Source organism: Pongo abelii, chromosome 23, assembly GCF_028885655.2.
Source record: "Pongo abelii isolate AG06213 chromosome 23, NHGRI_mPonAbe1-v2.0_pri, whole genome shotgun sequence".
Taxonomy (NCBI): Eukaryota; Metazoa; Chordata; class Mammalia; order Primates; family Hominidae; genus Pongo; species Pongo abelii.
The window spans coordinates 36986513-37014482 of record NC_085929.1 but is presented as its reverse complement, the minus strand read 5'-3'; the positions used below and the strand labels follow the sequence as shown (position 1 = coordinate 37014482).

The following is a 27970-nucleotide window of genomic DNA, read 5'->3' as shown; positions in this document are numbered from 1 at the left end:
CAGGCTGGCGGCCGCACCTGGCCGGGAGCGGGTGCGGCGCTGCAGCAGCGGCGGGGGCGGGGGCATGGACCAGGTCTGGTGGAGCGTGGGGCCCGGCCGGGTGCGCCCCGCCGCCCAGTGAGCGCCCGGGCGGCGCGGCCCGGGCCGAGCCAGCCACGCTGAGGCGGAGGAGGACGGGGACAAGGTACGTCCCGGGCTCCAGCACCCACTGCCAGCTTGAGCCCTGCCTCAGTCTACTCCCTGGGGATACCGCCCACATTACGCTAACCCCCAAACTGGGACTGCGCGCCGGAGGAGGGGAATAGGAGTGCAGCACCGCTGTTCTAAGCGCTGGGTACCCCTGCCCACTGCCAGAGGGTGGCCTGGTGGGGGCCAGGGAGGGCGCAGGTTGGTGCCCTCCATGCCCTTGGTTTTTTCCCCTGTCCCCCAGCCCCCCTTCCAGGGCTTCCTAGTCCCTGAAGGTGGGATGGGTGGGGCAGAAGGCAGGCTGCTGGGGCTGGGCTGGAGCTGGGAGTGCGTTAATGATTAATCTTGGACACAGTGGCCAGAGCCCTAGGGGAGGAGGGGCAGAGATCTCCCCTGTCTCCATCAGCCCTTCCTAGAAAGGGGGTCAGAGCAGGAACCAGAGACCATAGTAAGGGATGGATCCCCTCTGCTGGGGGAAGGCCCTGGCCTGTACCCCAGAGGAAGCAAAGCCACCAAGGAGAGGTTTGGGAGAGTGGGACAAACCCTGGCATCCAGGAGTGGTCCTATAGGAAATCCTGCAGTTCCTGTTTCCTAGCCCAGTGCCCAGGAAGGGGGTCCAGCTTGGTCTGCCCCTTCGGTGCCAGGCCAGCATTTTGGTACCAGCACAGAGCACACTACAGACCGAGCCCTGCCCAATGGGAACTGCCCCGCCCAGCTGCCCAGAGCCAGAGAGGTGATGGGCATGTCTGGCTGCTGTAACCCACACCAGGGGGAAGGAAAGGGAGAGAAGGCAGCATGCCTGACACCTGATCCCCGGGCTGCCGCGGTGACAGGTGCATGAGAATCCTCCAGAGGGCAGAGAGGTGTGGAGGACTGTCTATTCCAGTTGGGAAAACCCAACCTCTTCCTTTACTGACGGGGTGACCTGAGGCCCAGAGAGGGTGAGGCTCATCCAGGCCCACACAGGGGGCACAGGAGGGCAGTCCTGGGCCAGAGCAGTCACTGTGTACACACTGTTCCTTGTCCTGTGAAGGAGGCATTGCCACCTATCCCCATTATCCAGAGGGGGATACTGAGGCTCAGGGAGATTCAATGACTTGTCCAAGGTCACATGGCTCAGAGGTAGCTGAGCTGACTCCAAATCATAGGAGTCTTGCCCTGGCCCCCATTTCAGGACCCCAGCCCAACCCATGACCTCTCTCTGCTCCTTTGGGGTCCTGTCTTCTTGGGTCTGCCTGGGCTGCCCCAAACCCTCAGCTCTGGACACCCCCCCTCGCCTCCCTGGCTCCCAGCTCCGCCTGACACTTCAGCGGGTGAGCAGGCTGCTACCCCGGGAGCAGAGACAACGAAGCCCTGTTCCCAGCTGCCACCTCAGCCTGCTTTATTCCCTGCTTGCTCAGGCAGATCCCTTCCTGGAGGAAGCTCCTTGTGGACAGAGAATGCCTGGTCCCCATGCATCCCCTTCCCTTAATGGGTCTGATGCCCTCTTGTCACCCAGCAAGGGAGGAGTGTGTCCCCCACAGCCCCTCCCACTGTGTTCTGAGGGACTGGATGTGCCACCCAGTGAAAGAGGCAATGATTAACCTGAGAGAATGATGCACAAATGGAATTCTGGGCCCGGCTGCAGGCTCCTGAAGGGCTCCTTGCTTCACTTGACTGGGTGAGGAATATGGATGAACCCTTTTAGGGGCTCCACCCGACTCCAAACAGGGCAGAGCAGGATGGAGCACAGATGCCCATGGGGGTCATCAGGCTGGGGACTGCTGGAATCTCCAGGTGAGGGGTGATGGTGGGAGGAAGTGGGGGCCCAGAGGATGCCTGCCTTCCCCCCTGCTAGTTCTGGCTCCTTGGATGGGGATGGTATCCTTCTAGAAGTCTGGAGAGACAGAGCCCGCTTCCCCTACCAGGTGGGATCTAGCAGGATCACAATACAATCAGAGGAGCTAATGCTGAGTGTGTGAAGGGCTCTGTGTGCCTCACAGCAGGCCTGTGAAAGCGTCATGGTACCTGCCATTTTTTAGGAAACCAAGGCTCAGAGAGGAGAAGTCACTTGCCCAAGGTCACCCAGCTTAGGGGGTGGTGGAGCCAGCATTTGTTACCAGGGGAGTTTCCAGGAGTGGAGAGGTGGGTGTATGTATCTCCGGCATTGTGCATTGCAAGTGTCAATACCTTTTCACAAACCTTTATATTGTTACATAGTTTTAGGCAAATAAGCGCATAAGAATCCTTAAAAAATATTTCAGGCATGTTGTAAGGTACAGAGACTGATATTATCAACTCCTACATACTCAGCTCTGGGGTTCTCAGCATTTTTGGAGCTAGTGACAAAGTGACTGACTTCTCGGTGAAGCTGTGACTTGCAATGCCCCAGTTAGCGCTTCTCTAAGGCTACTCAAATCCCCGCTCAGGAAGCGGGGTGATTTACCCAGACAAGGCAGTGGAGCAGGAAGAGCTGTGGCCTTGCTCCTCATTTTGGCTTTGCCGAGTAGGCAAAAAAACTGAGCCTCAGTTTCCCCACACATCACATGGGGCTAGCAGAGGAGACTGGGAGTGTCTGTCAAGGTCACAGGCATGGATGCCCTTTGTTTTTGTTTTTGAGACGGAGTCTTGCTCTGTCGCCCAGGCTGGAGTGCGATGGTGCAATCTCGGCTCACTGCAAGCTCCGCCTCCCAGGTTCACACCATTCTCCTGCCTCAGCCTCCCGAGTAGCTGGGACTATAGGCGCCTGCCACCAAGCCTGGCTAATTTTTTTATAGTTTTAGTAGAGACGGGGTTTCACCGTGTTAGCCAGGATGGTCTCAATCTCCTGACATCGTGATCTGCCCGCCTCGGCCTCCCAAAGTGCTGGGATTACAGGCGTGAGCCACTGCGCCCAGCCGTGGATGCCCTTTGAAACAGCAGAGAGAGATGACCCTGAAAGTTCAAAAAGTGCTTTCTGAATCATCAAAGAACATTACCCTCTCTCAACTGCCGGGCCGGCTACCACCTGCATCCACCCCTGCAGGCTAGGGCACAGCAGGGGCCAGATGTCTGGGCTGACATTTTGGAAGTGGTCCTCTGAGCCAGCGAGTTGGGATCCAGCCGAAATGCTCCAATGGGTGGTCTTCCCCCTCTCTGCTCCAGCACCCCATTCTAGAGGGGCTCAGATTGAGGAAGCTTCTGGGTGCTTGCAAGTCACTTCCCCAGTACCCCTGGATGGAGGGTTAACCTATCCTATCCGCCCATTCTGCTGTGCCACCCACACTTCCCAGCTCCTTCGGTCCCAGGCCCCTGTTGCCACTTCCTCACTTGGTGCACTGAGGTTCAGAGAGGGCAGAGTCTTGCCTCAGCCACACAGTGAGGAGAGGTGGAGCTCATCTTCCTCCAGCCAGGCTGCAGATTTTCAAAGTGGAAATATCTTTATTTATCTTTCCAAAGTAATATAAGCTGTTTTGTAAAGAGTGTGTGTGTGTGTGTGTGTGTGTGTGTGTGTGTATGTATCATCACAGAATCAAAATATGTTCCAGAAAGTGAATGGGCTTACTCCCCAGGGAGCTACAATTTATAACTGGGTGTCTTTCCAGACCCTTATACACATGTACAAATGTACAACTTTTCTCTACATGAATAAGTTTATTCCATAAACAGTGCATTCCAGGCTTAATATTAGGCAACTCTTTTTTTTTTTTTTTTTGAGACGGAGTTTCGCTCTTTTTGCCTAGGCTGGAGTGCAATGGCACGATATTGGCTCACTGCAACCTCTGCCTCCCGGGTTCAAGTGATTCTCCTGCCTCAGCCTGGGATTAAAGGCATGCACCACTATGCCCAGCTAATTTTTGTATTTTTAGTAGAGATGGGGTTTCTCCATGTTGTCGGGCTGGTCTCAAACTCCCGACCTCAGGTGATCCACCCGCCTTGGCCTCCCAAAGTGCTGGGATTACAGGCGTGAGCCACTGCACCCGGTCAGGTAACTCTTTTTTAATCTCTCCGAGCCACAGTTTCCTCAACTTCTAAATGGGGGTAAAGGCTCTGTGAGCACTGGAAGAAATGATACTGCAGTGGCCACTTTTACATGCTCATCTCAGATTGATTGTTAGATTATCTTTGAACCATATTCCTGCAGGTGGATTGCTGGGTCTGAGAACAGGCACACTCAGAACTGTAATAGCTGCTATCAAATCTGCACTACGAACACCATAGGGAGAGTTGTTTTGCTCCACTCTTAAAAGCTCCTTCCATATCCTGATGGGATTCCCCTCCAGCTACAGAAAGCAGTCCTGGGATACCCTCACCCCACCACCTTCTCTGCCAGAGCCCTGTTCCTGTACGTGCATATGAGCAAACAGCATGGATGTTCCTCAGTTGGTGAATGGCTTTTGTTTCTTGAGGTTTGTTTTTTTAAGATGAGGTCTTGCACTGTTGCCCAGGCTTGGAGTGCAGTGGTACGTTCATACCTCACTGTAACCTCAAACTCCTGGGTTCAAGGGGTCCTCTTGCCTCAGCCTCCTGAGTAGCTGGGGCTACAGGCGTGCACCGCCACACAGGGCTAATTTTTAAATTTTTTATACAGATGGGGTCTCACTACGTTGCCTAGGCTGGTCTCGAACTCCTGGGCTCAAGCAATCTGCTTGTCTTGGCCTCCCCAAAATGCTGGGTGGTGCACGCCACCATGCCCGGCCGGGGAATGGTTTATGGGGGAATAGCGGTGCTGCAGACTCTGATACAGCCCTAGCTGCCCTCTTTTGTCTCCTTAGGGAGCTCTTCTTCACCCTGCTCCGTAAGCACAGGCTCCCTGTCCTTCCTCACCCTTCCCTTGGTGACTCTACTTACTCCTATGGCCTCAATTCCCACTTCGGTGCCCAGCTCCCCACCTACCTCTTTCCCTTCCCCAAGACCCCCCTCTTTGCTCCTACTGCTCTTCAGGCATTCTATGATCATCCCAAATATCCCTCAGACTCAGCATGTTCTAAACAGAACCTGACACCACCTGCTTCACCCAGCATTCAACCTGGCCCTCTCTCAGCCTCCCAGACTCAGGGACTAGCTCTACCTCCAGCCAGCCGGTCACCCAACAGCAACTCTTCCCCCCTCTCCTCCACACCCTGCCGCCAACGGAAGGCTACCTTTGCGTGGTCTACAGACAGCTCTGGTACTTCCCCAGCCTTCTTCTTGTTCCAGGTCACACCTGCACAGCTGTAACAACTACTATGGAGGTCGGCCTGCTCCTCCCTCTCCTTCCGCATCCCTACAGTTCATTTCTTACCCATTAGCCCAATGGGAATCCCATCTGCTCCCTCCTCTGCTGAAGACCCTCCTATGGGTCTCTCCCTACAGCCCACAGGATCTAGGCGAGACTCAGTATCATACTTCCTGTTTTTTTTTTTTTGAGATGGAGTCTCACTCTGTTGCCCAGGCTGGAGTGCAGTGGCGCGATCTCTGCTGCAAACTCTGCCTCCCAGGTTCAAGTGATTCTCCTGCCTCAGCCTCCCGAGTAGCTGGGATTACATGTGCCTGCCATCACGCCCGGCTAATTTCTGTATTTTTAGTACAGACGGGGTTTCACCATGTTGGCCAGGCTGGTCTCGGACCCCTAACCTCAGGTGATCTGCCTGCCTCGGCCTCCCAAAGTGCTGGGATTACAGGTGTGAGCCACTGCGCCTGGCCCCTGCATGTCCCTCTTAACCCTGCCCTAGTTTCTGGCTGTCTCTGGAGTCCCTGCCCTGCCCACCCAGCCTATGACACGCACACACGCCAAACACTCCAGCCAGGTGGAATGTTTGTTTCTCAGTTGCCCTGGGCCTTCGCATGTGCTTTTCTCTCTGTGTGGCTCATTCTAGGGTAACAGGCATATTAGTTAATGCTAGCTGCTGTAACAGACAAACCTGAAGTTCTAAAAGGCGTAATACAGTTCTCGTTTTCTTGAAATCCAGTCAGTGTCTGGTGGGTGGAGATGCAAAGACCTAGGCTCCTCCCAGCTCCGCCCATGCCCAGATCCTTGAAGACCGCCCTGTTCATCCAGTAAATGGGAAAGGAGACCACAGAAAAGGTCCACCCACTTAACCTCATCAGCTGGCATTCTGTTCACATCTCATTGGCCAGGACCCAGTTATGTGAGGACACTGAACTGCAAGGCGCATGGGAAATATAGTCTAGCTGTGCTGCCATGGAGAAAAGGGGACTGTCTTTGGAAATTGGAGACCACACAACAGCTTCTGCCACCAGACGCCCCTACCCCAGGAAGGCTTCCCGATACCGCTCTCCCCTCCCCAAGGCTGGATCAGGTGTTTTCTTCATGCTTCTGCAAGCCTCAAACAATCCGTTGTCCATCACTGCCCTCGCCTCACAGCTATGTGTTCCTGTGTCTCCCCAGTTAGGACCGTGAGCCCCGAGTTCTCTGCACTGGGTTATCATGAACTCTAGTCCTGGAGTGCAGGTGCCCAGTAAATATCTGTGGGATGGATCAATTTAAAACTATCATGGGCCGGGCGCGGTGGCTCGCGTGTGTAATCCCAGCACTTTGGGAGGCCGAAGCAGGTGGATCACTTGAGGTCAGGAGTTTGAGACCAGCCTGCCCAAGATGGTGAAACCCTGTCTCTACTAAAAATACAAAATTAGCCGGGTGTGGTGGCGGGTGCCTGTAATCCCAGCTACTTGGAAGGCTGAGGCAGGAGAATTGCTTGAACCCAGAGGGTGGAGGTTGCAGTGGGCCGAGATTGCCCCAGTGCACTCCAGCATGGGTGACAAGAGTGAAACTCTGTCTCAAACAACAACAAAAAACAACCAAACAAAAAACTATCATGGCTGCAAGATGTCTACAATTTATTGGTAGGTGGGAAAAAAGCAACTTAACAAAATATGTCCCCAAAGAAGCACGTGCATCTGGGCTCCATGGCTCACACCTGTAATCCCAGCACTTGGGGAGGCTGAGGCGGGAGGGCCACTTGAGCCCAGGAGTTCAAGACCAGCCTGGACAACATAGCAAGACGCCATCTCTACAAAAAATCAAAATACAAAAATTAGCCGGGTGTGGTGGTGCGTACCTGTAGTCCCAGCTACCCGAGAGGCTGAGGTGGAAGGGTCTCTTGAGCCCAGGAGTTTGAGGCTGCAGTGAGTCATGATCATGCCACTGTACTCCAGCCTGGGTGACAGAGCAAGACCCTGTGTCAAAAAAACAAAAACAGTTTCCATTCCATCATCTATATAAATATATGGCCAGAAAGCCTGTGATGGTGATGACGTCTGGGGTTGGGGTTCTTTTAATCATCGTCTTTATACTCTTCTGTATTGTTTGAATTTTTTTTTCAGTATACTGCTTTTATCATTGAAAAAGTTTTTGCTGGGCACCGTGGTGCGTGCCTGTAATCCCAGCTACTTGGGTGGCTGAGGCAGGAGAATTGCTTGAACCCAAGGGGCAGAGGTTGCAATGAGCCAAGATCTTGCCACTGCTCTCCAGCCTGGGCAACAGAGTGAGACTCTGTCTCAAAAAAAATAAAATAAAATAAAAATTTCCTGGGGGTGGGGGTAGAGAACCAGCCAAAGATGCTGTCATCGGCTGGGCACGGTGGCTCACGCCTGTAATCCCAGCACTTTGGGAGGCTGAGGTGGGCGGATCATGAGGTCAGGAGATCGAGACCATCCTGGCTAACACGGTGAAACACTGTCTCTATTAAAAATACAAAAAATTAGCCGGGCATGGTGGCAGGCACCTGTAGTCCCAGCTACTCAGAAGGCTGAGGCAGGAGAATAACATGAACCCGGGAGGCGGAATTTGCAGTGAGCCAAGATGGCGCCACTGCACTCCAGCCTGGGTGACAGAGCGAGACTCTGTCTCAAGAAAAAAAAAAAAAGACGTTATCATCAATACTCTGGGAAGAGACCCCTCTGGCAGGGCTGGAAGCACAGGTCTACCATCAGCGCTCCCTACTCTGGAAATCTTTGCTTCCCTTGGCTAGTTGCTCACCTCCTCAGCCACGATCTCACTTCTTGTTCAAGAGCCTGCACTTCACTCTCACCTAGATGAAGTTCTCACCCCTCTATAAAACGGAGGTGATAACAAGAGCTCCCCAGAGAGGACTATGAGGCTGCATGATGCATGACAGGTCCCAAGCACAGAAGTGGACCATGTTGGGTTCAGAGTCCACGCTAATAAACTACAGCCCCTGCGGTTTGATGCCCGCTCCGCCCTGACTCACCCTCAGAAAGCTGTCTTCATTCTAGCTCAGCTCAAAAGGCCGAAGGTCAATGGGATGTTAGGCTGGATAAAACAACTCCATACCATGTCCCAAACCTGGTTCCGGCACCTAGAGAGAAGGCGACTCTGGGTCTGCGTTGTGGCAGTTTAAGCTCTGGTGTTGCGTGGGTGCTTGGGGGCTGCTCCCAGACTGGTGAGGCTTTGAGGGAAAGGGGGACTCAGAGCAAGTGAGGATGCCTGCTGTTCCCTGGGAGGGGTTGGCAGCTGCTTAGCCTATGAAAGTGCTTAGTGTGGGATGCATGACCGTCACAATAATGATCATTATTAATTGATGGTGGCACCTGGGTCCCTAAATGGTGACACCTGCCTGGTCCATGATGGGGTTCTAGGCAGCATTGCTGAAGGGAGGATGGAGGAGGCATTTCTGGGCACAAGGAGACCCTCTGCCCATGGGCAAAGCTGAGACAACTGACATGAACCTAAGATTCAAGTGCCTGAACTGAGTCCTAGGGTTCCTGGGGCTTAGGGCCAGGGCACCTAGAACTGCCTTTTTCTGCCAAGGCCTTGGGGAGGATCTGCATCTCCAATCAGCCCAAATCCTGCAGAGCTGGTCAAATATCTGGGTATCACCATTCCTCACCCAGGGATAGAGGCAGGACACCCTCTCTGATGAACAATTTAGAGCTCAGGAAGTGAAATCTTGCCAGACTCATCTTCTGAGCCCTGGTCAGATGCTCTGCCTCCTGGAAGCCTTCCAGGCTGAGTTAGTTGTTCATTCTTCTGGGTTCCCACAGATTTTAGATAAACCTTGGTGCCTGGTTGTGTCTCAGCATCTTTAAGCCCTGGAGTTTGGCAAGTCTGCATATGTACTCCAGCTTTGTCTGCTCTCTGCTGCTGTGTGACCTTGGGCGGTGACATTACCTCTCTAAGCTTTGGTTTCTTTACCAGGAGGGTAGACTAAGAGAGGTTCTTGATGCATCAGCTGTGAGACTTAAATGAAATGCAATAGGTGGGGCAATGAACCATCTTGCACCCCAGCCCACCTGCGCCTCCCTGTCCCTCACTCAGCCTTAGAGCCTGTTCTAGGCTCTCTGCAGTCTTCTGCGGTTGCTGTGTCCTTGGCCCAAGGATACCTGGAATCTTTCTGTGCCCTTGGATGAAAGAGCTGCTTGCTTGTTGGGGTCCAGAGAGAGGTGAGGACCGGCCAGGGCTGTCCAGTGGAGGCAGAAGGCCAGGGCAACACCTGCAGGGTACTGGGGTGTGCCACCTGCTATCCCCAGGAAGAGAACTCATGAATATTCACACCACTGGAGTGGGAGGGAGCCAGCCAGCTTGCTGCTGGGTGTCATTGGAGCATTCCTGTCTCCCAGTGACCGCAGAGGCAGCCTGGGAGTTGGACGTGGCTCAGGCAGTGGGTGGAAAGGGGCAGCCAGCCACAGCCTGAGGTGAGTGTTTCTTTTGCTCCGCCACAGGGGTTACAGGGAAAGTAGGATACCCTGAGACCTGCCTGGTGGTGATGCTCTAAGCCGGAAGGTTTACCATCCTGGGCTGAGTTTCCCTGTGTGCATGATGTGGGGTAATAAGTCCTGTTTCTCCTTCGTTCCCTGGAGGCTATCGGTTCAGCTAAACAGGAGGATGGCTAGGCCTGGCCTGCTGCCAGCTGTCTGCACTGATGCAGCCCAGTGTGATGGGCATAATCTAGAAGGGCAGGAATAGATGGAGTGGCCTGGTGACGGGGGGACCGTCCATCCTGAGTGCCTGTGGTTGTCACTACTATGGGTGGAGGAGGTGGGAGACCCAGGTTCTAGTCCCGTCTCTGCTGCTGCTGGGCTGTGTAACCCCGAAGGTATCCTTGCCCTCTCTGAGGCTGAGCCTCCCTGACTCTTTTTCTTCTGGCCCTGAGGCTAGGAGGCTCTGGCTACATTGAGATCATCCCTGGACTTGGGACCCTCAGCTGCCTGCAAGCCTCCATTGTGGGCCAGTGGGCACACACTTTGATGGGGCTGTGGCTGGGACCCTGGGAACGCAATGATGGTAATGATGATAACAATGATGGCAGGCCCTGCTGAGTGACTGTCTGCTCTGCACCAGCCTCGGGCTGGGTGCTTTCCCTGTGGAATGCAGAGGATCTGCACAGCACCCTGTGATGGAGGGTCAGCTGGTACAGGTTGAGTATCCCTTATCTGAAATGCTTGGGACCAGAAGTGTTTCGGATTTCAGATTTTTCAGATTTTGGAATATATGCGTATATGTAATGAGATATCTTGGAGATGGAACCCAAGTCTAAACATTTATGTTTAGAAAGAATTTATGTTTCTTTCCTTCTTTCTTGTTGATTTTATTGTCTAAGCTTTTTTTTTTTTTTTTTTTTTTGACATGGAGTCTCGCTCTGTCGCCCAGGCTGGAGTGCAGTGGCGCGATCTCGGCTCGCTGCAAGCTCCGCCTCCTGGGTTCACGCTGTTCTCCTGCCTCAGCCTCCTGAGTAGCTGGGACTACAGGCGCCTGCCACCACACCTGGCTAATTTTTTGTGTATTTTTAGTAGAGACGGGGTTTCACTGTGTTAGCCAGGATGGTCTCGATCTCCTGACCTCGTGATCCACTCACCTCGGCCTCCCAAAGAGCTGGGATTACAGGCGTGAGCCACCGTGCCCAGCCTAATTTTAATTTTTTTGAGATAGGGTCTTGCTCTGTGGCCCAGGCTGGAGTTTAGTGGCACGATCATGGCTCACTGCAGCCTCGACCTCCCGGGTTCAGGTGATCCTTCCACCTCAGCCTCCCCAGTAGCTGGGACTACAGGCATGCACCACCATGCCTGGCTAATTTTTGTATTTTTTGTAAAGATGAGGTCTTGCCATGTTGGTCAGGCTGGCCTCAAACTCCTGAGCTCAAGTGATCCTCCTGCCTCTGTCTTTCAAAGTGCTGGAATTACAGGCATGAGCCACCACACCCCACCTTCATGTATGTTTCTTATACACATAGCCTCAAGGTAGTTTTATTTTTCCCTTCAGGACGCTAAATAAACTGTGTGTTGTGCACCTGCGCTTTGACTGAGATCTGTCACGTGAGGTCAGGTATGGAATTTTCCACTTGTGGTGTCATGTAGGCATTCAAAAAGTTTTGGATTTAGGGACATTTCAGATTTCAGATTTTTATTTTTATTATTTTTTTATCCATTTATTTATTTATTTTTGAGAAAGAGTCTCACTCTGTCACCCAGGCTGGAGTGCAATAGTGCAATCTCAGCTCACTGCAACCTCTGCCTCCCGAGTTCAAGCAATTCTCCTGCCTCAGCCTCCCAAGTAGTTGGGACTACAGGCACCTGCCACCACACCCGGCTAATTTTTTGTATCTTTAGTAGAGATGGCATTTCAGCATGTTGGCCAGTCTGGTCTTGAACTCCTGACCTCGTGATCTGCCCGTCTCGGCCTCCCAAAGTGCTGGGATTACACCGCGCCCGGCCCATGGGAGCTTTTACATGCATGTGCCTCACATGTATTACTTTCGTCTGTAGGTCTCCTACACAGGATCTCTCCTGTGTCTCAGTGAGGTGTTGTCTGCCTGGACCATGTCCTCATCCACATTCTCTGCACAGGCTCTATAGCCCTGGCCACATTCTGCCCTGAGGGTCATGGGAAGTCATTCATCACACATTCACCAGGTGCCAGGCTCGGGGAGCTCAGGGATGAGTCACCAGTAGGCTTGCCTGCAGCGGGGCACGGAAGGGACCTCACCTCTGGCACGCCAGTGAACCAAGGCTGGGTCAGGGTCAATGGTGATGATAATAATTAATATGTGTTGATCACCTCCTGGGTACGTGCATTATCTCAGTCTCACAGCCTTAGGGAAAGGCATGGTGGCTTATGCCCAGCACTTTGGGAGGTGGAGGTGGGAGGATCACTTGAGGCCAGGAACTCAAGATCAGCCTGCAACTTAGTGAGAGCCCCCATCTCTACAGAAAATTAAAAACTTAGCTGGGCATGGGTGGTATGCACTTGAGAGGCCGAGGCGGGAAATTCACTCGAGGCCAGGTGTTTGAGACCAGCCTGGGCAGTAGAGTGAGACCCCCATCTCTACAAAAATTTTTTTAAAAAGTAGCCAGGCATGGTGGTGCACGCCTGTAGTCCTAGCTATTCAGGAGGCCGAGGCAAGAGGATCCACTGAGCCCAGGATTTCAAGGCTGCAGTGAGCTATGATCGTGCCACTTCACTTCAGCCTGGGTGATGGAGCAAGATCCTGTCTTTTTAAAAAAATTATCTCGTAGCCTAGTGACTGTTCTCCCTCAAGCCAGGCTCCTGGCTGCCAGCTAGCTCCTCTCCCAACCTCAGTCTGCCCAGGGGCTCTGCCTGTAATTACAGAGGGCTCTGTGTGCCTTGATCTTGCTGTTGTGTGTCCATTGCACACACGAAGAGACTGAGGCTCAGGGAGGGTGAGGTTCATAGCTTCATGCCCAAGTTTACAGTGGCCAGGCAGGAAGGGCACAACCAGCCTTGGACCCCTCAGGTGGCTGGCACAGGAGGGACGGACACCAGGGCCCCCTCTGCTTCCCCTCCCCTTATCCTGGCCACAGGCTCAGCCCACAGAGACCGGACCCTGCTGTGCTCCCAGGATAGAGCTTCCTGTCCAACCTCACATCCCCCACTTTCTGCGATGCAACTTTCCCTCCTTCCTTTCCCTGGGCTTGGGACAGGGATTAGGACACACTGGGCAGGGGCTGCCATGGACAAAGCAGGAAGCAGCACATTGGAGTTCCATAGACCCAGGCTCTAATTCCAGCCCTGCCCCCCTTTTGCTGAATGACCCTGGACAAGTTGTCACCTCCTGGAACCTCACCTTTCCCATCTACCAAATGGGGGTGACAGCAGGGCGGGGGGTGGAGTGGTATCCACTAAGTGGTTGCTGAGCAGGGTCAGTTAGATGCTCTGGAGAGGCAGGCCCCTGCCCTGGGCCTGGCTCCTAACAGGGGCTCAAAAGTAACACTAGGAGGGATGGCCCAAGGTTCAGCGGCTGGCAGCACCCAGCACGTGTGGCAGGGCCCTGGTAAGCTTTGAGAAATAGCAAATGGGGGCCAGGCTCAGTGGCTCACGCCTGTAATCCCAGCACTTTGGAAGGCTGAGGCGGGTGGATCGCTTGAAGTCAGGAGTTTGAGACCAGCCTGGCCAACATGGTGAAACCCTGGCTCTACTAAAATGCAAAAATTACTTGAGTGTGGTGGGGGGCACCTGTAGTCCCAGCTACTCGAGAGGCTGAGGCAGGAGAATCACTTGAACCCAGGAGGCGGAGGTTGTAGTGAGCCGAGGTCGCACCGCTGCACTCCAGCCTGGGCAACATAGGGAGACTCCGTCTCAAAAACAAACAAACAAAAGAGCAAATGGGAGAATGAAACCAGTGAGTGAATGAGTGAATGAGTGAACCAATAATGGGGTTGGGGGGAGTGGAGGAACTGTCCTGGGCGGGGCCAGGTGGAGCCTGATTGGCCGGGCAGGGAGGCTGGTCTGCCCCCTGCTGCTGGGCCTGAACCTCAGCGCCTCCACTGTTGCAGCCTCCCTGATTCCAGAAGGTACCTTGGTGAGTGGGGCTGCTGGGGCCGGGGTGGGTCCTTGGGATTTCCAGAGGGCAAGCCACAGGAATCCTAACCCTTCCTCATCTTAAAGTCAGAAAAACTGAGGCCCAGAGTTTTGGACTATGATCTGGTCCACGACTCTGCCCTGTTTTCTGCTGGGTGGCTGAGAAGTGGGAGGCTGACAGGGGTGCTTGAGGCTGAGGTAGGTTTGTGCTTTGTGGGCGGCCCAGCCCCCACTCCTTTTGGGGTTGAAGGCAGGCCCCCCGGGCCTCAGGAGGGGTACAGCTAACACTCTAAGTGATGACTATGTGCTGGTTACTTCGCTTAGAAAAGTTCTCCAGAGAACAGCTAGGGGCGCCTCTAGCTTTCCCATTTTACAGATGAGAAACTGAGACTCCATGAGGGTTCTTGGCTTGTCTGAAATCACAGTGCTGGATTGAAACACAGGCTTGAGGGTCCCAGAGCCTGAGGTTGGTGCTGGGGCCCCTCCATGGCTGCCGGATTTATTCCGCTTTGCAAGCTTTCTGATTTGTTACTTAAATGTGTTAAGTAACAAATTAACTAACACATTTGTTAACGTGTTGACAATTATTGCCTTTTTTTGAGATGGGGCCTCACTCTGGTCACCCAGGCTGAAGTACAGTGGCACGACCTTGGCTCACGGTAACCTCTGCCAACCTCTGCCCCCCAGGCTCAAGCAATCCTCCCACCTCAGCATAACTTTTCCAGGGCATAGTGTGTGCGACCCTCCCCCAGGGGGGGCTGACTCCAGGGACAGTGGTGATACTGCCATGCATGTAGTTATTAGCACATGTGACTTTTCCTGGCCTCAGGGGCCCAGGGCGCAGCGCAGTGTGAACCAGGACAGGAGTGGAAAGTTTGGGACAAGAGTAGAAAGTTTGGGGACCTGGTTTTGCAGCTAAGGGGAGGTGGGAAGGCCCTCCAAGCCGCAGCTCTCTCCTGGACTCCAGTTCCTCAGCCTGAACTGCCCCCGTTACAGTCCACGTCTCAGTCCCCTGCTGATAGGGTTGCCATGCTTAGATCATCCCCCAAAACAAACAAATAACAACAGGCTGGGCACAGTGGCTCATGCCTATAATCCCAGCACTTTGGGAGGCTGAGGTGGGAGGACTGCTTGAGTCCAGGAGTTCAGTACCAGCCTGGGCATCTCAAAAATAATAATATAAAATAAATATTAAAAATATATAAAAATAGGCCAGGCGCGGTGGCTCACGCCTGTAATCCCAGCACTTTGGGAGGCCAAGGTGGGCAGATCACGAGGTCAGGAGATCAAGACGATCCTGGCCAACATGGTGAAACTCCATCTCTACTAAAAATACAAAAATTATCTGGGTGTGGTGGCATGTGCCTGTAATCCCAGCTACTCGGGAGGCTGAGGCAGGAGAATCGCTTGAACCAGGGAGTCAAAGTTTGCAGTGCGCCGAGATTGCACCACAGCACTCCAGCCTGGCGACAGAGCGAGACTCCGTCTCAAAAAAATAAAATAAACATATACAAATGAAAAATAAAATAAGGAAATAACAACAAAACCTACAGGACATCTAGTTAAGTTTGAAGTTTGAATATTTTTTTTTTTTTTGACACAGAGTCTTACTCTGTCATCCAGGCTGGAGTGCAGTGGCACTGTCTCGGCTCACTGCAACCTCTACCTCCTGGGTTCAAGCGATTCTTCTGCCTTAGCCTCCTGAGTAACTGGGACTATAGGCATAGGCACATGCCACCACACCCAGATACTTTTTGTATTTTTAGTAGAGATGGAATTTCACCATATTGGTCAGGCTTGTCTCAAACTCCTGACCTCAGGTGATCCACCCTCCTCGGCCTCCCAAAGTGCTAGGATTACAGGCGTGAGCCACTGCACCCAGCCTTGGAATAATTTTTAGTATAACTATGTCTCATGCAATATTTGGAATATACTTATACTGTAAAAAATTGTATTCATTGTTTATCTGAAATTTGAATTTAACTGGGCAACCCTACCAGCTGGCTTTGGAAAGGGGGTGGGTGTGTGAGCAGAGGCCTGGCCAGATGTGTGACCTGAGCCGCCTTCCTCCCAGCCGTGAGCCTCAGTTTCTCCATCAGCCACCCTACAGACTCCAGGGGCACAAGAGCCAGTGAGGAGAGAAGAGCCCTGGCCTCTTACTGGGCACCTCACCTGTACCACTGTGGGGTGGGTGGCACAGGGGACAGGTAGGGCTGGCTGTGCCTTCTGAAAGGTGAAGGATTCGGGCCCCAGAGAGCCCTTGGCCTTCCCTGTAGACAGCCCTGGCCCAGGCCTGGGGGAGGGGGGAGGCCCAGGGCACGGGGAGAGGGTCTTCTTTTCCTTCTTATTTATTTGTTTGTTTATTTGAGACAGGGTCTCACTGTGTCATCCAGAGCTGGAGTGCAGCGGCACAGTCATGGCTCACTGGAACTCAGGCTCAAGCAATCCTCCCGCCTCAGCCTTCCAAGTAACTAGGACTACAGGCATGTGCCACCACGCCTGGTGAATTTTTTTAAATTTTGTTTTGTAGAGATAGGGTCTCACCATATGCCCAGGCTGGTCTTGAACTCCTGGCTCAAGCACTCCGCCTGCCTCATCCTCCCAAAGTGCTGGGATGACAGGTGTGAGCCACTGTGCGCCCAGCCTTTTTCCTTTTGCCTTAGAAAAGTGTTTCATGGTTGGGCGCGATGGTTCACGTCTGTCATCCCAGCAATTTGGGAGGCCAAGGTGGGCAGATTGCTTGAGCCCAGGAGTTCGAGACCAGCCTGGGCAACGTGGCGAAACTGTGTCTCTATTTTTAAAAAATTAAAATATAAAAAAGGAAATAATTTCATTATGATGCCCTAAAAGGTATAAAAAATAAGATAACTTCAAGATCTGGGAGAATTTGAAGTAAAATTGAAGAATGTTCTAAATATATATTTTTATAAAAAATACAAGAAAAAGAAACAGAAGAAAAAATAAGATAACTAAAAAATAAGGTAATAAGTATTAGTCGTCTTATTTTTTCCTGTTTCTTTTCCTTTTATTTCTTATCAGCCAGCTTAAAAATTAAAAGGAGTGGAAAGTTTGGGGCCCTGGTTCTGCTACCTGGTTCCTTTTAATTTTTAAATTTTAACCTTCTCCCTGCCCCATTCCCCAACCTCTCTTTGAGTTGCTTCACCCACCGTCTCTGTCTGCAACCCTGGGGCTGTCTCTTTCCAGGTGGTTGTCAGTCTATCTCTCCAGTGTCTCTCTGTCCCTGTCTGGACCCTGCTGGGGGGCCACAGAGCAGGCAAAGGCAGGGCTCAGCTGCCAGGCCTGGGCAGCCTTGGGGGCTCCCTGGGGCCAGCTTCCTGACACTTGCCCCACTCTGTGCTGCCCCTGCAGGTGTCTGAGATGCTGCCACCACAGAAGAAGCCCTGGGAGTCCATGGCTAAGGGGCTGGTGCTGGGCGCGCTCTTCACCAGTTTCCTGCTGCTGGTATACTCCTATGCCGTGCCCCCGCTGCACGCTGGCCTGGCCTCCACGTGAGTGGCCCAGCTGGGCAGATGATGGGTGTAGGTGGGGGAAGGATGGCATCCCACCCATGGGGCCCTGTAATTACCACAGGGCCTGCCCCAGTGATCTTGGGCAGCCACCCTGCACCATGCTGTGCCAGACAGAAATTCCACTGACGGCAGAGGTCGCTGTGTAACTCTGAGCCTTGGTGTGCCCATCTGTGAAGTGGGGATAAAAACAGAGCCTTTCGGCTGGGCACGGCAATTCACACCTGTAATCCTAGCACTTTGGGAGGCCCAGGTGGGCAGATCGTCTGAGGTCAGGAGTTTGAGACCAGTCTGGCCAACATGGTGAAACCCCATCTCTACTAAAAATACAAAAATTAGCTGGGCGTGGTGGTGTGTGTCTGTAATCCCAGCTACTTGGGAGTCTGAGGCAGGAGAATTGCTTGAACCCGGAAAGCAGAAGTTGCAGTGAGCCGAGATGGCACCACTGCACCCCAGGCTGGGCCAACGGAGTGAGACTGTCTCAAAACAAAAAGAAAAACAAAAAAAAACCAGAGCCTTCCTCATAGAGCATGAGAATCAGGTAACACTGTCTGTACAGGGCTCAGATTCGCATCATCTGAGATGCCAACGGGGCCCTGGTGGGGGCGACCTGTCCATGGGCATGGATTCAAACGCGTCGGTCTGACTCCAGGCCCAGCTCCTGAGAACCAGGCTCTCCAGTTTCCTCATGGGGCTGCTCTGCACAGACCCAGCACAGCCTGTAGCTGGTGCAATACCAGTGGTTGGTGATATTAACTTGACACAGAGGAAACTGCAAATTTCTGCAAAAATTGACCATGTTTGTCCTATAAAATGGCAATTTCATGTGGCCCAAGCTGATACTGATTCATGGTACATGCAACACAGTGGCCATGAATGAGAGGAGAGCCTGTGTGCCTCATCTCACAACACCGTGAAGAGGGCCTGTTATCCTCCCCATTTCACAGAAGAGGAACATGAGGCTAGAGAGGCCAAACCACCCGCGCAGGCACCCAGCCTGGACTCAGGCCCCACAGGTCCCACTATCCCAGCTCCTTTGCCACCACTGTTCCCAATAATCTCCCTCTCTAGCTACCAGAGTCCTGAGGGCCCCAGCACCCCCCTGAGGCTCTCCCCACCTCTCTGTCCCCAGCAGGACCCCGGAGGCCGCAGCGTCCTGCTCTCCACCTGCGCTCGAGCCAGAGGCAGTGATCCGGGCCAACGGCTCGGCGGGGGAGTGCCAGCCGCGGCGCAACATCGTGTTCTTGAAGACGCACAAGACGGCCAGCAGCACCCTGCTCAACATCCTGTTCCGCTTCGGCCAGAAGCACCGGCTCAAGTTCGCCTTCCCTAACGGCCGCAATGACTTCGACTACCCGACCTTCTTCGCCCGCAGCCTGGTGCGGGACTATCGGCCCGGGGCCTGCTTCAACATCATCTGCAACCACATGCGCTTCCACTACGACGAGGTGCGTGGCCTGGTGCCGCCCAACGCCATCTTCATCACGGTGCTCCGCGACCCCGCCCGCCTGTTCGAGTCCTCCTTCCACTACTTCGGGCCGGTGGTGCCCCTCACGTGGAAGCTCTCGGCCGGCGACAAGCTGGCCGAGTTCCTGCAAGACCCGGATCGCTACTACGACCCCAACGGCTTCAATGCCCACTACCTCCGAAACCTGCTCTTCTTCGACCTGGGCTATGACAACAGCCTGGACCCCAGCAGCCCGCAGGTGCAGGAGCACATCCTGGAGGTGGAGCGTCGCTTCCACCTGGTGCTCCTTCAAGAGTACTTCGACGAGTCGCTGGTGCTGCTGAAGGACCTGCTGTGCTGGGAGCTGGAGGATGTGCTCTATTTCAAGCTCAACGCCCGCCGCGACTCGCCCGTGCCGCGGCTCTCCGGGGAGCTGTACGGGCGCGCCACCGCCTGGAACATGCTGGACTCCCACCTCTACCGCCACTTCAACGCCAGCTTCTGGCGCAAGGTGGAGGCCTTCGGGCGGGAGCGCATGGCCCGCGAGGTGGCCGCCCTGCGCCGTGCCAACGAGCGCATGCGGACCATCTGCATCGACGGGGGCCATGCCGTGGACGCCGCCGCCATCCAGGACGAGGCCATGCAGCCCTGGCAGCCGCTGGGCACCAAGTCCATCCTGGGCTACAACCTCAAGAAGAGCATCGGGCAGCGGCACGCGCAGCTCTGCCGGCGCATGCTCACGCCCGAGATCCAGTATCTGATGGACCTCGGCGCCAACCTGTGGGTCACCAAGCTCTGGAAGTTCATTCGCGATTTCCTGCGGTGGTGACGTCCCACCGCCCAGCGGCTTGCCTGCCTGCTCGCTCCCTGCGGAGGGGCTGAGCAGGACGCCGCTGGTGCTGGCCGCCCCCAGCCCCCTCCTGGTGCCACCTCAGACCCCGGGGTGAGGGGGGGCTCCCTGGGGGAACGCAGCCAGCCAAGACTGCGCCCATGCACAGAGAGGGCCTAACCGAGATCAGTATTTAACTAATTATACCAGTTTTTATTAAACCCCTTTCCCTCCCCGAAAAAGATTGTTCTATTTCTGCCTCCCCTTAAAGGGGAGACCTCAGAAGTAAAGGAATTTGTTGTGTTTTTGTTAATCAGCCTCAGTGGTGGTGACTTGGGGTGGGGATTGGGGTGGGGGGAACCCAAGAGACCACAGTGGTGCCTGGGTGAGTCTGTGGGCAGAGCCCAATGGGGTGGCAGGGATTTGATGTGTTATTTGCTATGTGCTATAGTCCTATGTGGTTCAGGGACTCCCATGAGCTACCAAGGCCTGGAAAAGCGCGTGTGTATGTGTGCGCTTGTGTGCACGTGTGTGCGTGTGTGCATGTGTGTGTGATCATTCTAAGGAGTACAACAGAGTACAACAGTTACTCACTCTGACTGTGTGCCTGGCACTAGGCTAAAGGGCATTATTTCAACCCATCTTCACCTGGGGTGGTTTGTCCCCATCAGCGACCTGGGGACTGTTATTGTCTCATGCTAGAGAGAACAAATGGTGCTCAGAGAGGGAAAATCACTTTACCAAGATCACACAGCAAGTGGTAGGACTAGAGCAGGGGGCTGGGCAGGTAGACGGTGTGGCCGGATCAGAATAGAGACAGAGAGAGAGGGAGAGGGAGGAAGAGACAGGCAGGTGGCAGGGGTGGGGCCACTCAGTAGGGCATTGGCAACAGGCCCTGGGCCCAGGCTAAGGGCTTCTTGCACAGACTTCATTAATCCTCACAATAACTGAGGTCGTTATAATTACCATCCCATTTTACAGATGTGGGAATGGACATTTGGACAGGGGAAGGGATTTGCCCGAGGTCATGTTGCAGGACGTATCAGACCAGGGACTCAAACCATCTCCCAGGGACCCCAAACCCTTCCCATCTCCAGTGCCTGTCTCTCCCCTCCTCCACCCTCTCCCTCCATCCCTACTGGTCCCTGGCTCCTAGCCTGCCTCACCCTGTCTCTACCTGCCCCTCCTACTTCTGCCCCCCATCCCAGGCCACCTCCCACACCTGCCTGTACGCTGCCCCAACAAAAGCCCTGGGCTTCCCCGCTCCACCGTGAGATTCCATTCAATTAATCCAAAAAAAATTTGGTATCCACCAAATCCCTGTTGTGCCCCCCAGCCCTGAGCTGCTCTGAGCATACAGCAGTCAACAAGCTAGCCAACTTGCTATTAGTGCCTGCCTATAATCCCAGCACTTTGGGAGGTTGGGGTGGGCAGATCGAGTGAGCCCAGGAGTTATACCGCTTCAGCTACATGGCGAAATCCTATGTCTAAACAAACAAACAAACAAACAAAAACCACCAACAACAAAAAACAAGTTGGCCAATCCCTCCTGGGGCTCATATCCAGCGGGGAAGATGGCCACCAAGAAACTAATGCAGGCTGGGTGTGACTGACTAGGATGTGGACACACCCAGCTCTAACCACTGGCCTCATTCAGCATCCCCAGTGGGAGAGAAAGTCCTGGGGCACAGGACTTTCAGTCTTCCAGCTAGGAGCTGGCATCCAGGCCTGAATGGCAGAAACCACAGTCAGATGACTCTTTTTAATTTTTTTTTTTTGAGACAGGATCTCACTATGTTGTCCAGGCTGGTCTTAAACTCCTGGGCTCAAGCGATCCTCCTGTCTCAGCCTCCCCTGAATAGCTGGAGGAGAATGCCACTATGCCTGGCTTCAAGTGACTCTTTATTTGAGACCTATTTGTGTCAGGTTCCAGGTCAAGTGCTTGCATACCTTATCCAAATATATTCAGCCTCCCAGCTTTTAGACTAAAACTCAGAGAGGTTAAGTGACCTACCCAAAGTCACACAGCAAATTAGTGCCAGAATCAGAATTCAAACCCATACCAGTCAGCTATTAACCTCTCACTGGGCTTGGGTTATTGCCTCCTAGGAGTGAACTTCTGGCCTGAGTAGAGTGAGGAGGAGTTAAGGTAACCAACTGTCCCAGTTTTCTGGAACTATCCTGGTTTTAGCATTGAAACTCCTATTTTCCAGGAAACCCCTCTGTCCCAGGCAATTAGGACAGTCCATCACCCTGAGAGAGGTTTGACCCCACCAATCCCTTAGATTGCCTGCACTTTCGTAATGTTCTTTCTGGCAAGAAGTAATATTGTTTGCAGCACACCCATGAGACCTTTAATTCATATGGAGAGAAATAAGGGAAAAAAAAACACTGACAGTAGCTAAGACTATTCATAGGAAAAGATGTTACTGATCCCAAATTCATGAGATAATTGCTCCCACCTTTGGTTTTTTTTATAGAGATGAGTGGTCTCCAACTCCTGGCCTCAAGCATTCCTTCTGCCTCACCCTCCCAAAGTGTTGGTATTACATGTGTGAGCCACCATGCCTGGCCTTCCTCACTTTTATTAATCAATGATAGATGTAACTTAGTGTGCAATATAATATTATGAGTTTAAAGAATTCCATACTAATCGTATCTCCTTGGGCCCCTAAAGACCTAGAAATGCCAGTAATAATATTATTTATTTATTTATTTATTTATTTTGAGATAGAGTCTCACTCTGTTGCTCAGACTGGAGTGCAGTGGTATGATCTCGGCTCACTGCAGCCTCAAACTCTTGGGCTCAAGTGCTCCTCCTGCCTCAGCCTCCCAGGTAGCTAGGACTATAGGCACTCGCCACCACAATTGGCTAATTTTTTGCTTTTTGTAGAAATGGGGTCTTGCTATGTTGCCCAGGCTGATCTCAAACTCCTGGCTTCACACAATCCTCCTGTCTCGGCCTCCCAAAGTGCTGGGGTTACAAGCATGAGCCACTCCACCCAGCCTATTGCATGATTTATTTTTATTATTGTTACCAGTATTTTGAGGCCCTTAAGGATCCAAGGAGAACTAATCTGTCAGACAGCAGGTGTCAGGAATATAAATTACTGCATTGGAATTTACAATCCACCTGGTTTGTTCTACTGGCATTATTATAGTTACTCTTTTATTAACATAATTTATATTTTATTTTTATTTGTTTCATATATTTATTTTTTAGATGGAGTCTCGCTCTGTCATCCAGGCTGGAGTGCAGTGTTGCAATCTCAGCTCACTACAACCTCAGCCTGCTGGGTTCAAGCAATTCTCCTGCCTCAGCCTCCTGAGTAGCTGGGATTGCAGGCATGAGCCACCACACCAGGCTAATTTTTGTATTTTTAGTAGAGATGGAGTTTCGCCATGTTGGGCAGGCTGGTCTCGAACTCCTGGCCCCAAGTGATCCACCCGCCTCAACCTCCCAAAGTGCTGAGATTACAGGTGTGAGCCACTGCACCCAGCCAACATAATTTATATTTTAATAAGTGATCATGGGGTACTGAGCCCTACGTCTAGCCCTGTGCAATGTGGAAACATGGGCGATCCCTTTTGCTCCCCCAAGGAAGTGACTGAGATGCAAAGAAGCTGCGCAACCAGCCTCTGCTGGGGTCAGAGAGCAAGGCAGCCACTGAGGCAGGATGCATATCCAGGCAGGTCTGACACCAAGGCCAGGGCTCCAGGGCTCCAGACCTGCAGCACCATTCCGAGTTGGCCACCTCAGCCTCAGGACTGATGGACAGTCCACCCTGAAAAAGTATGGGGTCTACAAAGGGCTTTGCCGTCAGCCCTGACTCCTGGCTGGGTTGGGCTGGGGGAATCTACAGTTACCTGGTATCCGCTGACCTGATGTGTGAAATCCAGAGCAGGGGTCAGGGCTGTCCCCTGTGAGAAAGTCAGTGGAACCACCTGTTCCTCTGTTGTGGGTTGAACTGTATCCCTCAAAAAGTCCTCACACCCTGTTCCTGTGAATGTGACTTTATTTGAAAATACATCACATGAGGCCAGGAGTTTGAGACCAGCCTGGGAAATAGAGTGAGACCACCCCCCAACAATTCTCTACAAAAAAATAAAAAATAAAACTAGCTGGGCATGGTGGCACACACCTGTAGTCCCAGCTACTCTGGAGGCTGAGGTGGGAGGGTTGCTTGAGCCCAGGAGTTTGAGGCTGCAGTGAGCCAGGATCACACCACTGCACTCCAACCTGGGCAACAGAGTAGGACTTTGTCTCTTAACAAAAAAAAAAAAAAAGAAAAAGAAAAAAAAAGATATTTGCAGATGTAATCAAGTTAAAATAATGTCATTCAGTGGGCCCTAATCCAATCTGGCTGGTGGCTTTATAAGTGGAAATGGGACAGGCGCAGTGGCTCACATCTGTAATCCCAGCACTTTGGGAGCCTAAAGCGGGCAGATCACTTGAGATCAGGAATTTGAGACCAGGTTGGCCAACATGGCAAAACCCCATCTCTACTAAAAAATACAAAAATTAGCCAGGTGTGGTGGCACACACCTATAATCCCAGTTTCTCGGGAGGCTGAGGCACGAGAATCACTTGAATCTGGGAGGTGGAGGTTGCAGTGAGCCAAGATTGTGCCATTGCACTCCAGCCTGGGTGACAGAGTGAGACTCTGTCTCAAAAAAAAACAGCAAAGAAGTGGAAATGCCATTTGAAGACAGATGCACAAGGGGAATGCCATGTCACAACAGGCAGGGATTGGAGTAAGGCAACTGTAAGCCAAGGAGCATCAAGGATTCAGGCCACCACCAGAAGCTAGGAAGAGGCAAGGGAAGGTTCTACCCAGTCTCAGAGGAAACCCAGCTCCGCCAATCCCTTGATTTCAGACATCGGGCCTCCAGACCTGTGAAAGGATACATTTCCCGTTGTTTTAAACCACCCAGCAGTTTGTGGCATTTTGTTATGGCAGCCCCAGGAAATTAACAGACTCTCTACGCCCCACCTCTGCACTAGGTCCAGCCTCTCCACCTTGCCTGGATCCCCACCTGGCCTGTCTCCAGCAGACTCGCCCTTTCTTTTCTTTCTTTTTCTCTCTTTCTCTCTTTCTTTTCTTTTTTCTTTTCTTTCTTCTCTTTCTTTCTTCTCTTTCTTTCTTTTTCTTTTTTTCTTTCTTTCTTTTCTTTTCTTTCATTTTTTTTTTTGAGACGGAGTCTCACTCTGTTGCCCAGGCTGGAGTGCAGAGGTGTGACCTTGGCTCACTGCAACCTCCACCTCCCAGGTTCAAGCGATTCTCATGCCTCAGCCTCCCAAGTAGCTGGGATTACAGGCACGTGCCACCATGCCCAGATAATTTTTTGTATTTTTAGTAGAGACAGGGTTTTGCCATGTTGCCCTGGTTGGTCTCGAACTCCTGAACTCAGGCAATCCCCCCACTTTGGCCTCCCAAATTGTTAGGATTACAGGCGTGAGCCACCACATCTGGCCCACGCTCACCCTTTCAAGCCAGCCACCCTGCACCTGCAGCCCCAGGCTCGCACGTGCTCCAATCCCTCCATGGTCCTCACCACCTTGGGGAGAAGCCATGTTCCTGCCTGCCTCTGTGGTCTTGCACATACTCTTCCCTCTACCGCAAGGCTCCCTTCCCCTTGCAGGCCTAACATTGTTCCATGTTTTCAAAACAAGCTCTGCTGCCTTCTCCTCCAGGCATTCTTCCCTGACACCCAACCATCAGCCTAGCATAGGGCCTGGGGCTCCCACAGCCTCCTGTTATTCCCCATGTGGGCTCTGCCTACTCAGGATGCAACTGTTGATTTGCGAGCCCCCTGGAGTGGGCTCCTCTGGGACAGGGACCAGGACGCATTGGCACAATTGGCCTCCAGGGCTAGGCCAGTACCTAGCACACAGTAGGCTTTTAATAAATGTTGAAAGAGGAACACAAGATTAAAAATAGAAAGGAAGGAAGACAAGAAGGAGGGGGGACGTGAAGGGGGGAAGGGAGAAGGAGGGAGGGCGGAGGGCCTTCCAGAGCCTATTTGTAACTGACAGGGGCCCCATTTCCCTGGCAAGGACAGCACATTACCCATTGCAGATGTGCGCTGGAATGAGTTCACTGGGTGAAAACCCGTGTGACACTGGAATGGGGCACAGACCAGGTAGTTTTGACAGTAACAGGTAGAGACAGGGATCCTGGGTGATGCTTCCTCTGGGGCATCCCAGCTTCCATTGCCAGCCTATCTTTGGTGAATTTTTTTTTTTTTTTTTTTTTTTTTTTGAGACAGAGTCTCATTCTGTTGCTCAGGCTGGAGTGCAATGGCACGACCTCAGCTCACTGCAACCTCCGCCTCTTGAGTTAAAGCGCTTCTCCTTCAGCCTCCTGAGTAGCTTAGATTACAGGTGTGTGCCACTACGCCTGGCTAATTTTTGTATTTTTGGTGGAGACGGGGTTTCACCATTTCGCCAGGCTGGTCTCGAACTCCCGACCTCAGGTCATCCGCCCACCTTGACCTCCCAAAGTGCTGGGGTTACAGGCGTGGTGAGCTTTTATTGAGCACCTACTGTGTACAATGCACCACAGTGGGTGCTGGAGTGGGAGTGTACCATGATGAACCAGACCCTCAAGGAGCCCAAGAGGGAGACCTGTGACATATCACAATCGCTGGAAGGATGGAAGATGACAGTGGGGTGTGGGATTTTAGGGGGCTGGGGATTTGCTTCCCAGCAAAAAAAAAAAAAAAAAAAAAAAAACACATCAGAAAGGACATTGCCAAAGAGAAGGCATTTGAAGTAGGCCTTGTGGGAGGCAGAGGCTGAATACAAGGTGTTGCAAGAAAGGCATTCCAGGGAGAGGGAACAGCAAAAGAAAAAGCTGGAAAGAGAATAGAGAGGAGGCAAGGGACCTGGGATAAGGGAGAAAGGAAGGGGAAATTAGCTCAGGAGGGACCCAAAAGGGCCTTGAGTCTACGCGAAGGCATCTACAGTTTTTAACTGAGGGTAACAAGGAGCCCAGGGAGGCTTTGGAGCAGAGGAGGGACTTACTCAGAAGCCAGCTTGAAGAAGATGGGCCAAGGCTGGGTGCAATGGCTCACTTCTGTAATCCCAGCACTTTGGGAGGCTGAGATGGGCAGATCTCTTGAGGTCGGGAGTTCAAGACCAGCCTGGCCAACAAGGTGAAACCCTGTCTCTACTAAAAATACAAAAATTAGCCATGTGTGTGGTGTGCACCTGTAATCCCAGTTACTCGGGAGGCTGAGACAGGAGAATTGCTTGAACCTGGGAGGAGGAGGTTGCAGTGAGCCACTGCCCTCTAGCCTGGGCCACAGAGCAAGAAGACTTTGTCTAAAAAAACAAAAACAACAACAACAAAAAAAAAAAATGAAGAAGAAGATGGGCCAGAGGTGATGGGAGCAGGGACCCAGGGGGAGGAGACGAGAGTAGGGGAGAGTTCCTGACTTTACCCCTTATGGCTCAAGCTCCAGCCTGCGGTGTGTGGGGTACTGGGGAGGCCCCACCCTGTAGAAGAGGCAGATCTGCTCATTACCCTCTTCCAGGGCTAAGGGGGACTCTCCTGGGACTTAGTAAGGCCACCTATGTGCATGCCTCTGCCAGGAGCCAGGCATGTGGGATACAATGTCCTGAGTAAGCACCAGGTCCAGATAGTCCTGATTGTCACTTACTCCATGGCTGCATGGCCCCAGGCATGCTGCTTCCCTCTTCCAGGCTCTATCAGGTAGGGAGGAACAGTCTGGGGCTCAAGGAGCACATGAAGCCTTTGGACTAGAACTTGACATGGAGCCCAGCAAATGGTTTCTGATTAGAGCTAAAGCTGGTGATGCTCTGCCCATATCACCTCAGCCTCACTACTCCCCAGCTGTAGCACCTGTGTTTCTCTGCCTAAGGATGCTCTCCAGCCTTCTGAATTGTGTGCACAGCAGGCCAGAAGTCCAGCAGAATTGACAGCCCCTGGAGCAGCCCTCAACCAAAGACTGTCCCGAGATGCTGTATAAATACCCCAGCTCCCTCCCCACTCAGGCAAGGAAATGCTGATGGGCAGGTTCCCTGTTGTCTCCCATAAGTCCCCACTGGGATTGAGCTCTTCTGTACTTCCTTGATAACTAGCCCTATACAGCTGCCTTCCGTTCTCTGTCTCATTTCCACACTTCCCTACTTGTGTTTTTCAGGACACCTCCCTGATAAACTTGCCCTGAACTCCTTGTCTCAGGGCAACCCAGACTACTACAAATAACTACTGTGTTCC

General features: G+C 52.7%; 1 protein-coding gene across 1 annotated transcript; it reads left to right on the top strand.

Annotated features, from left to right (window-relative positions):
- The first annotated feature begins 111 nt into the window (after positions 1 to 111).
- Positions 112 to 20037, top strand: GAL3ST1 (galactose-3-O-sulfotransferase 1). The gene is given in 4 exon segments (XM_024239922.3): positions 112 to 1836; positions 1839 to 1846; positions 17291 to 17430; positions 18584 to 20037. Coding segments are annotated over 4 exon segments (1347 nt in total). The 5' UTR covers positions 112 to 1778; the 3' UTR covers positions 19725 to 20037.
- The last annotated feature ends 7933 nt before the right edge of the window (positions 20038 to 27970 follow it).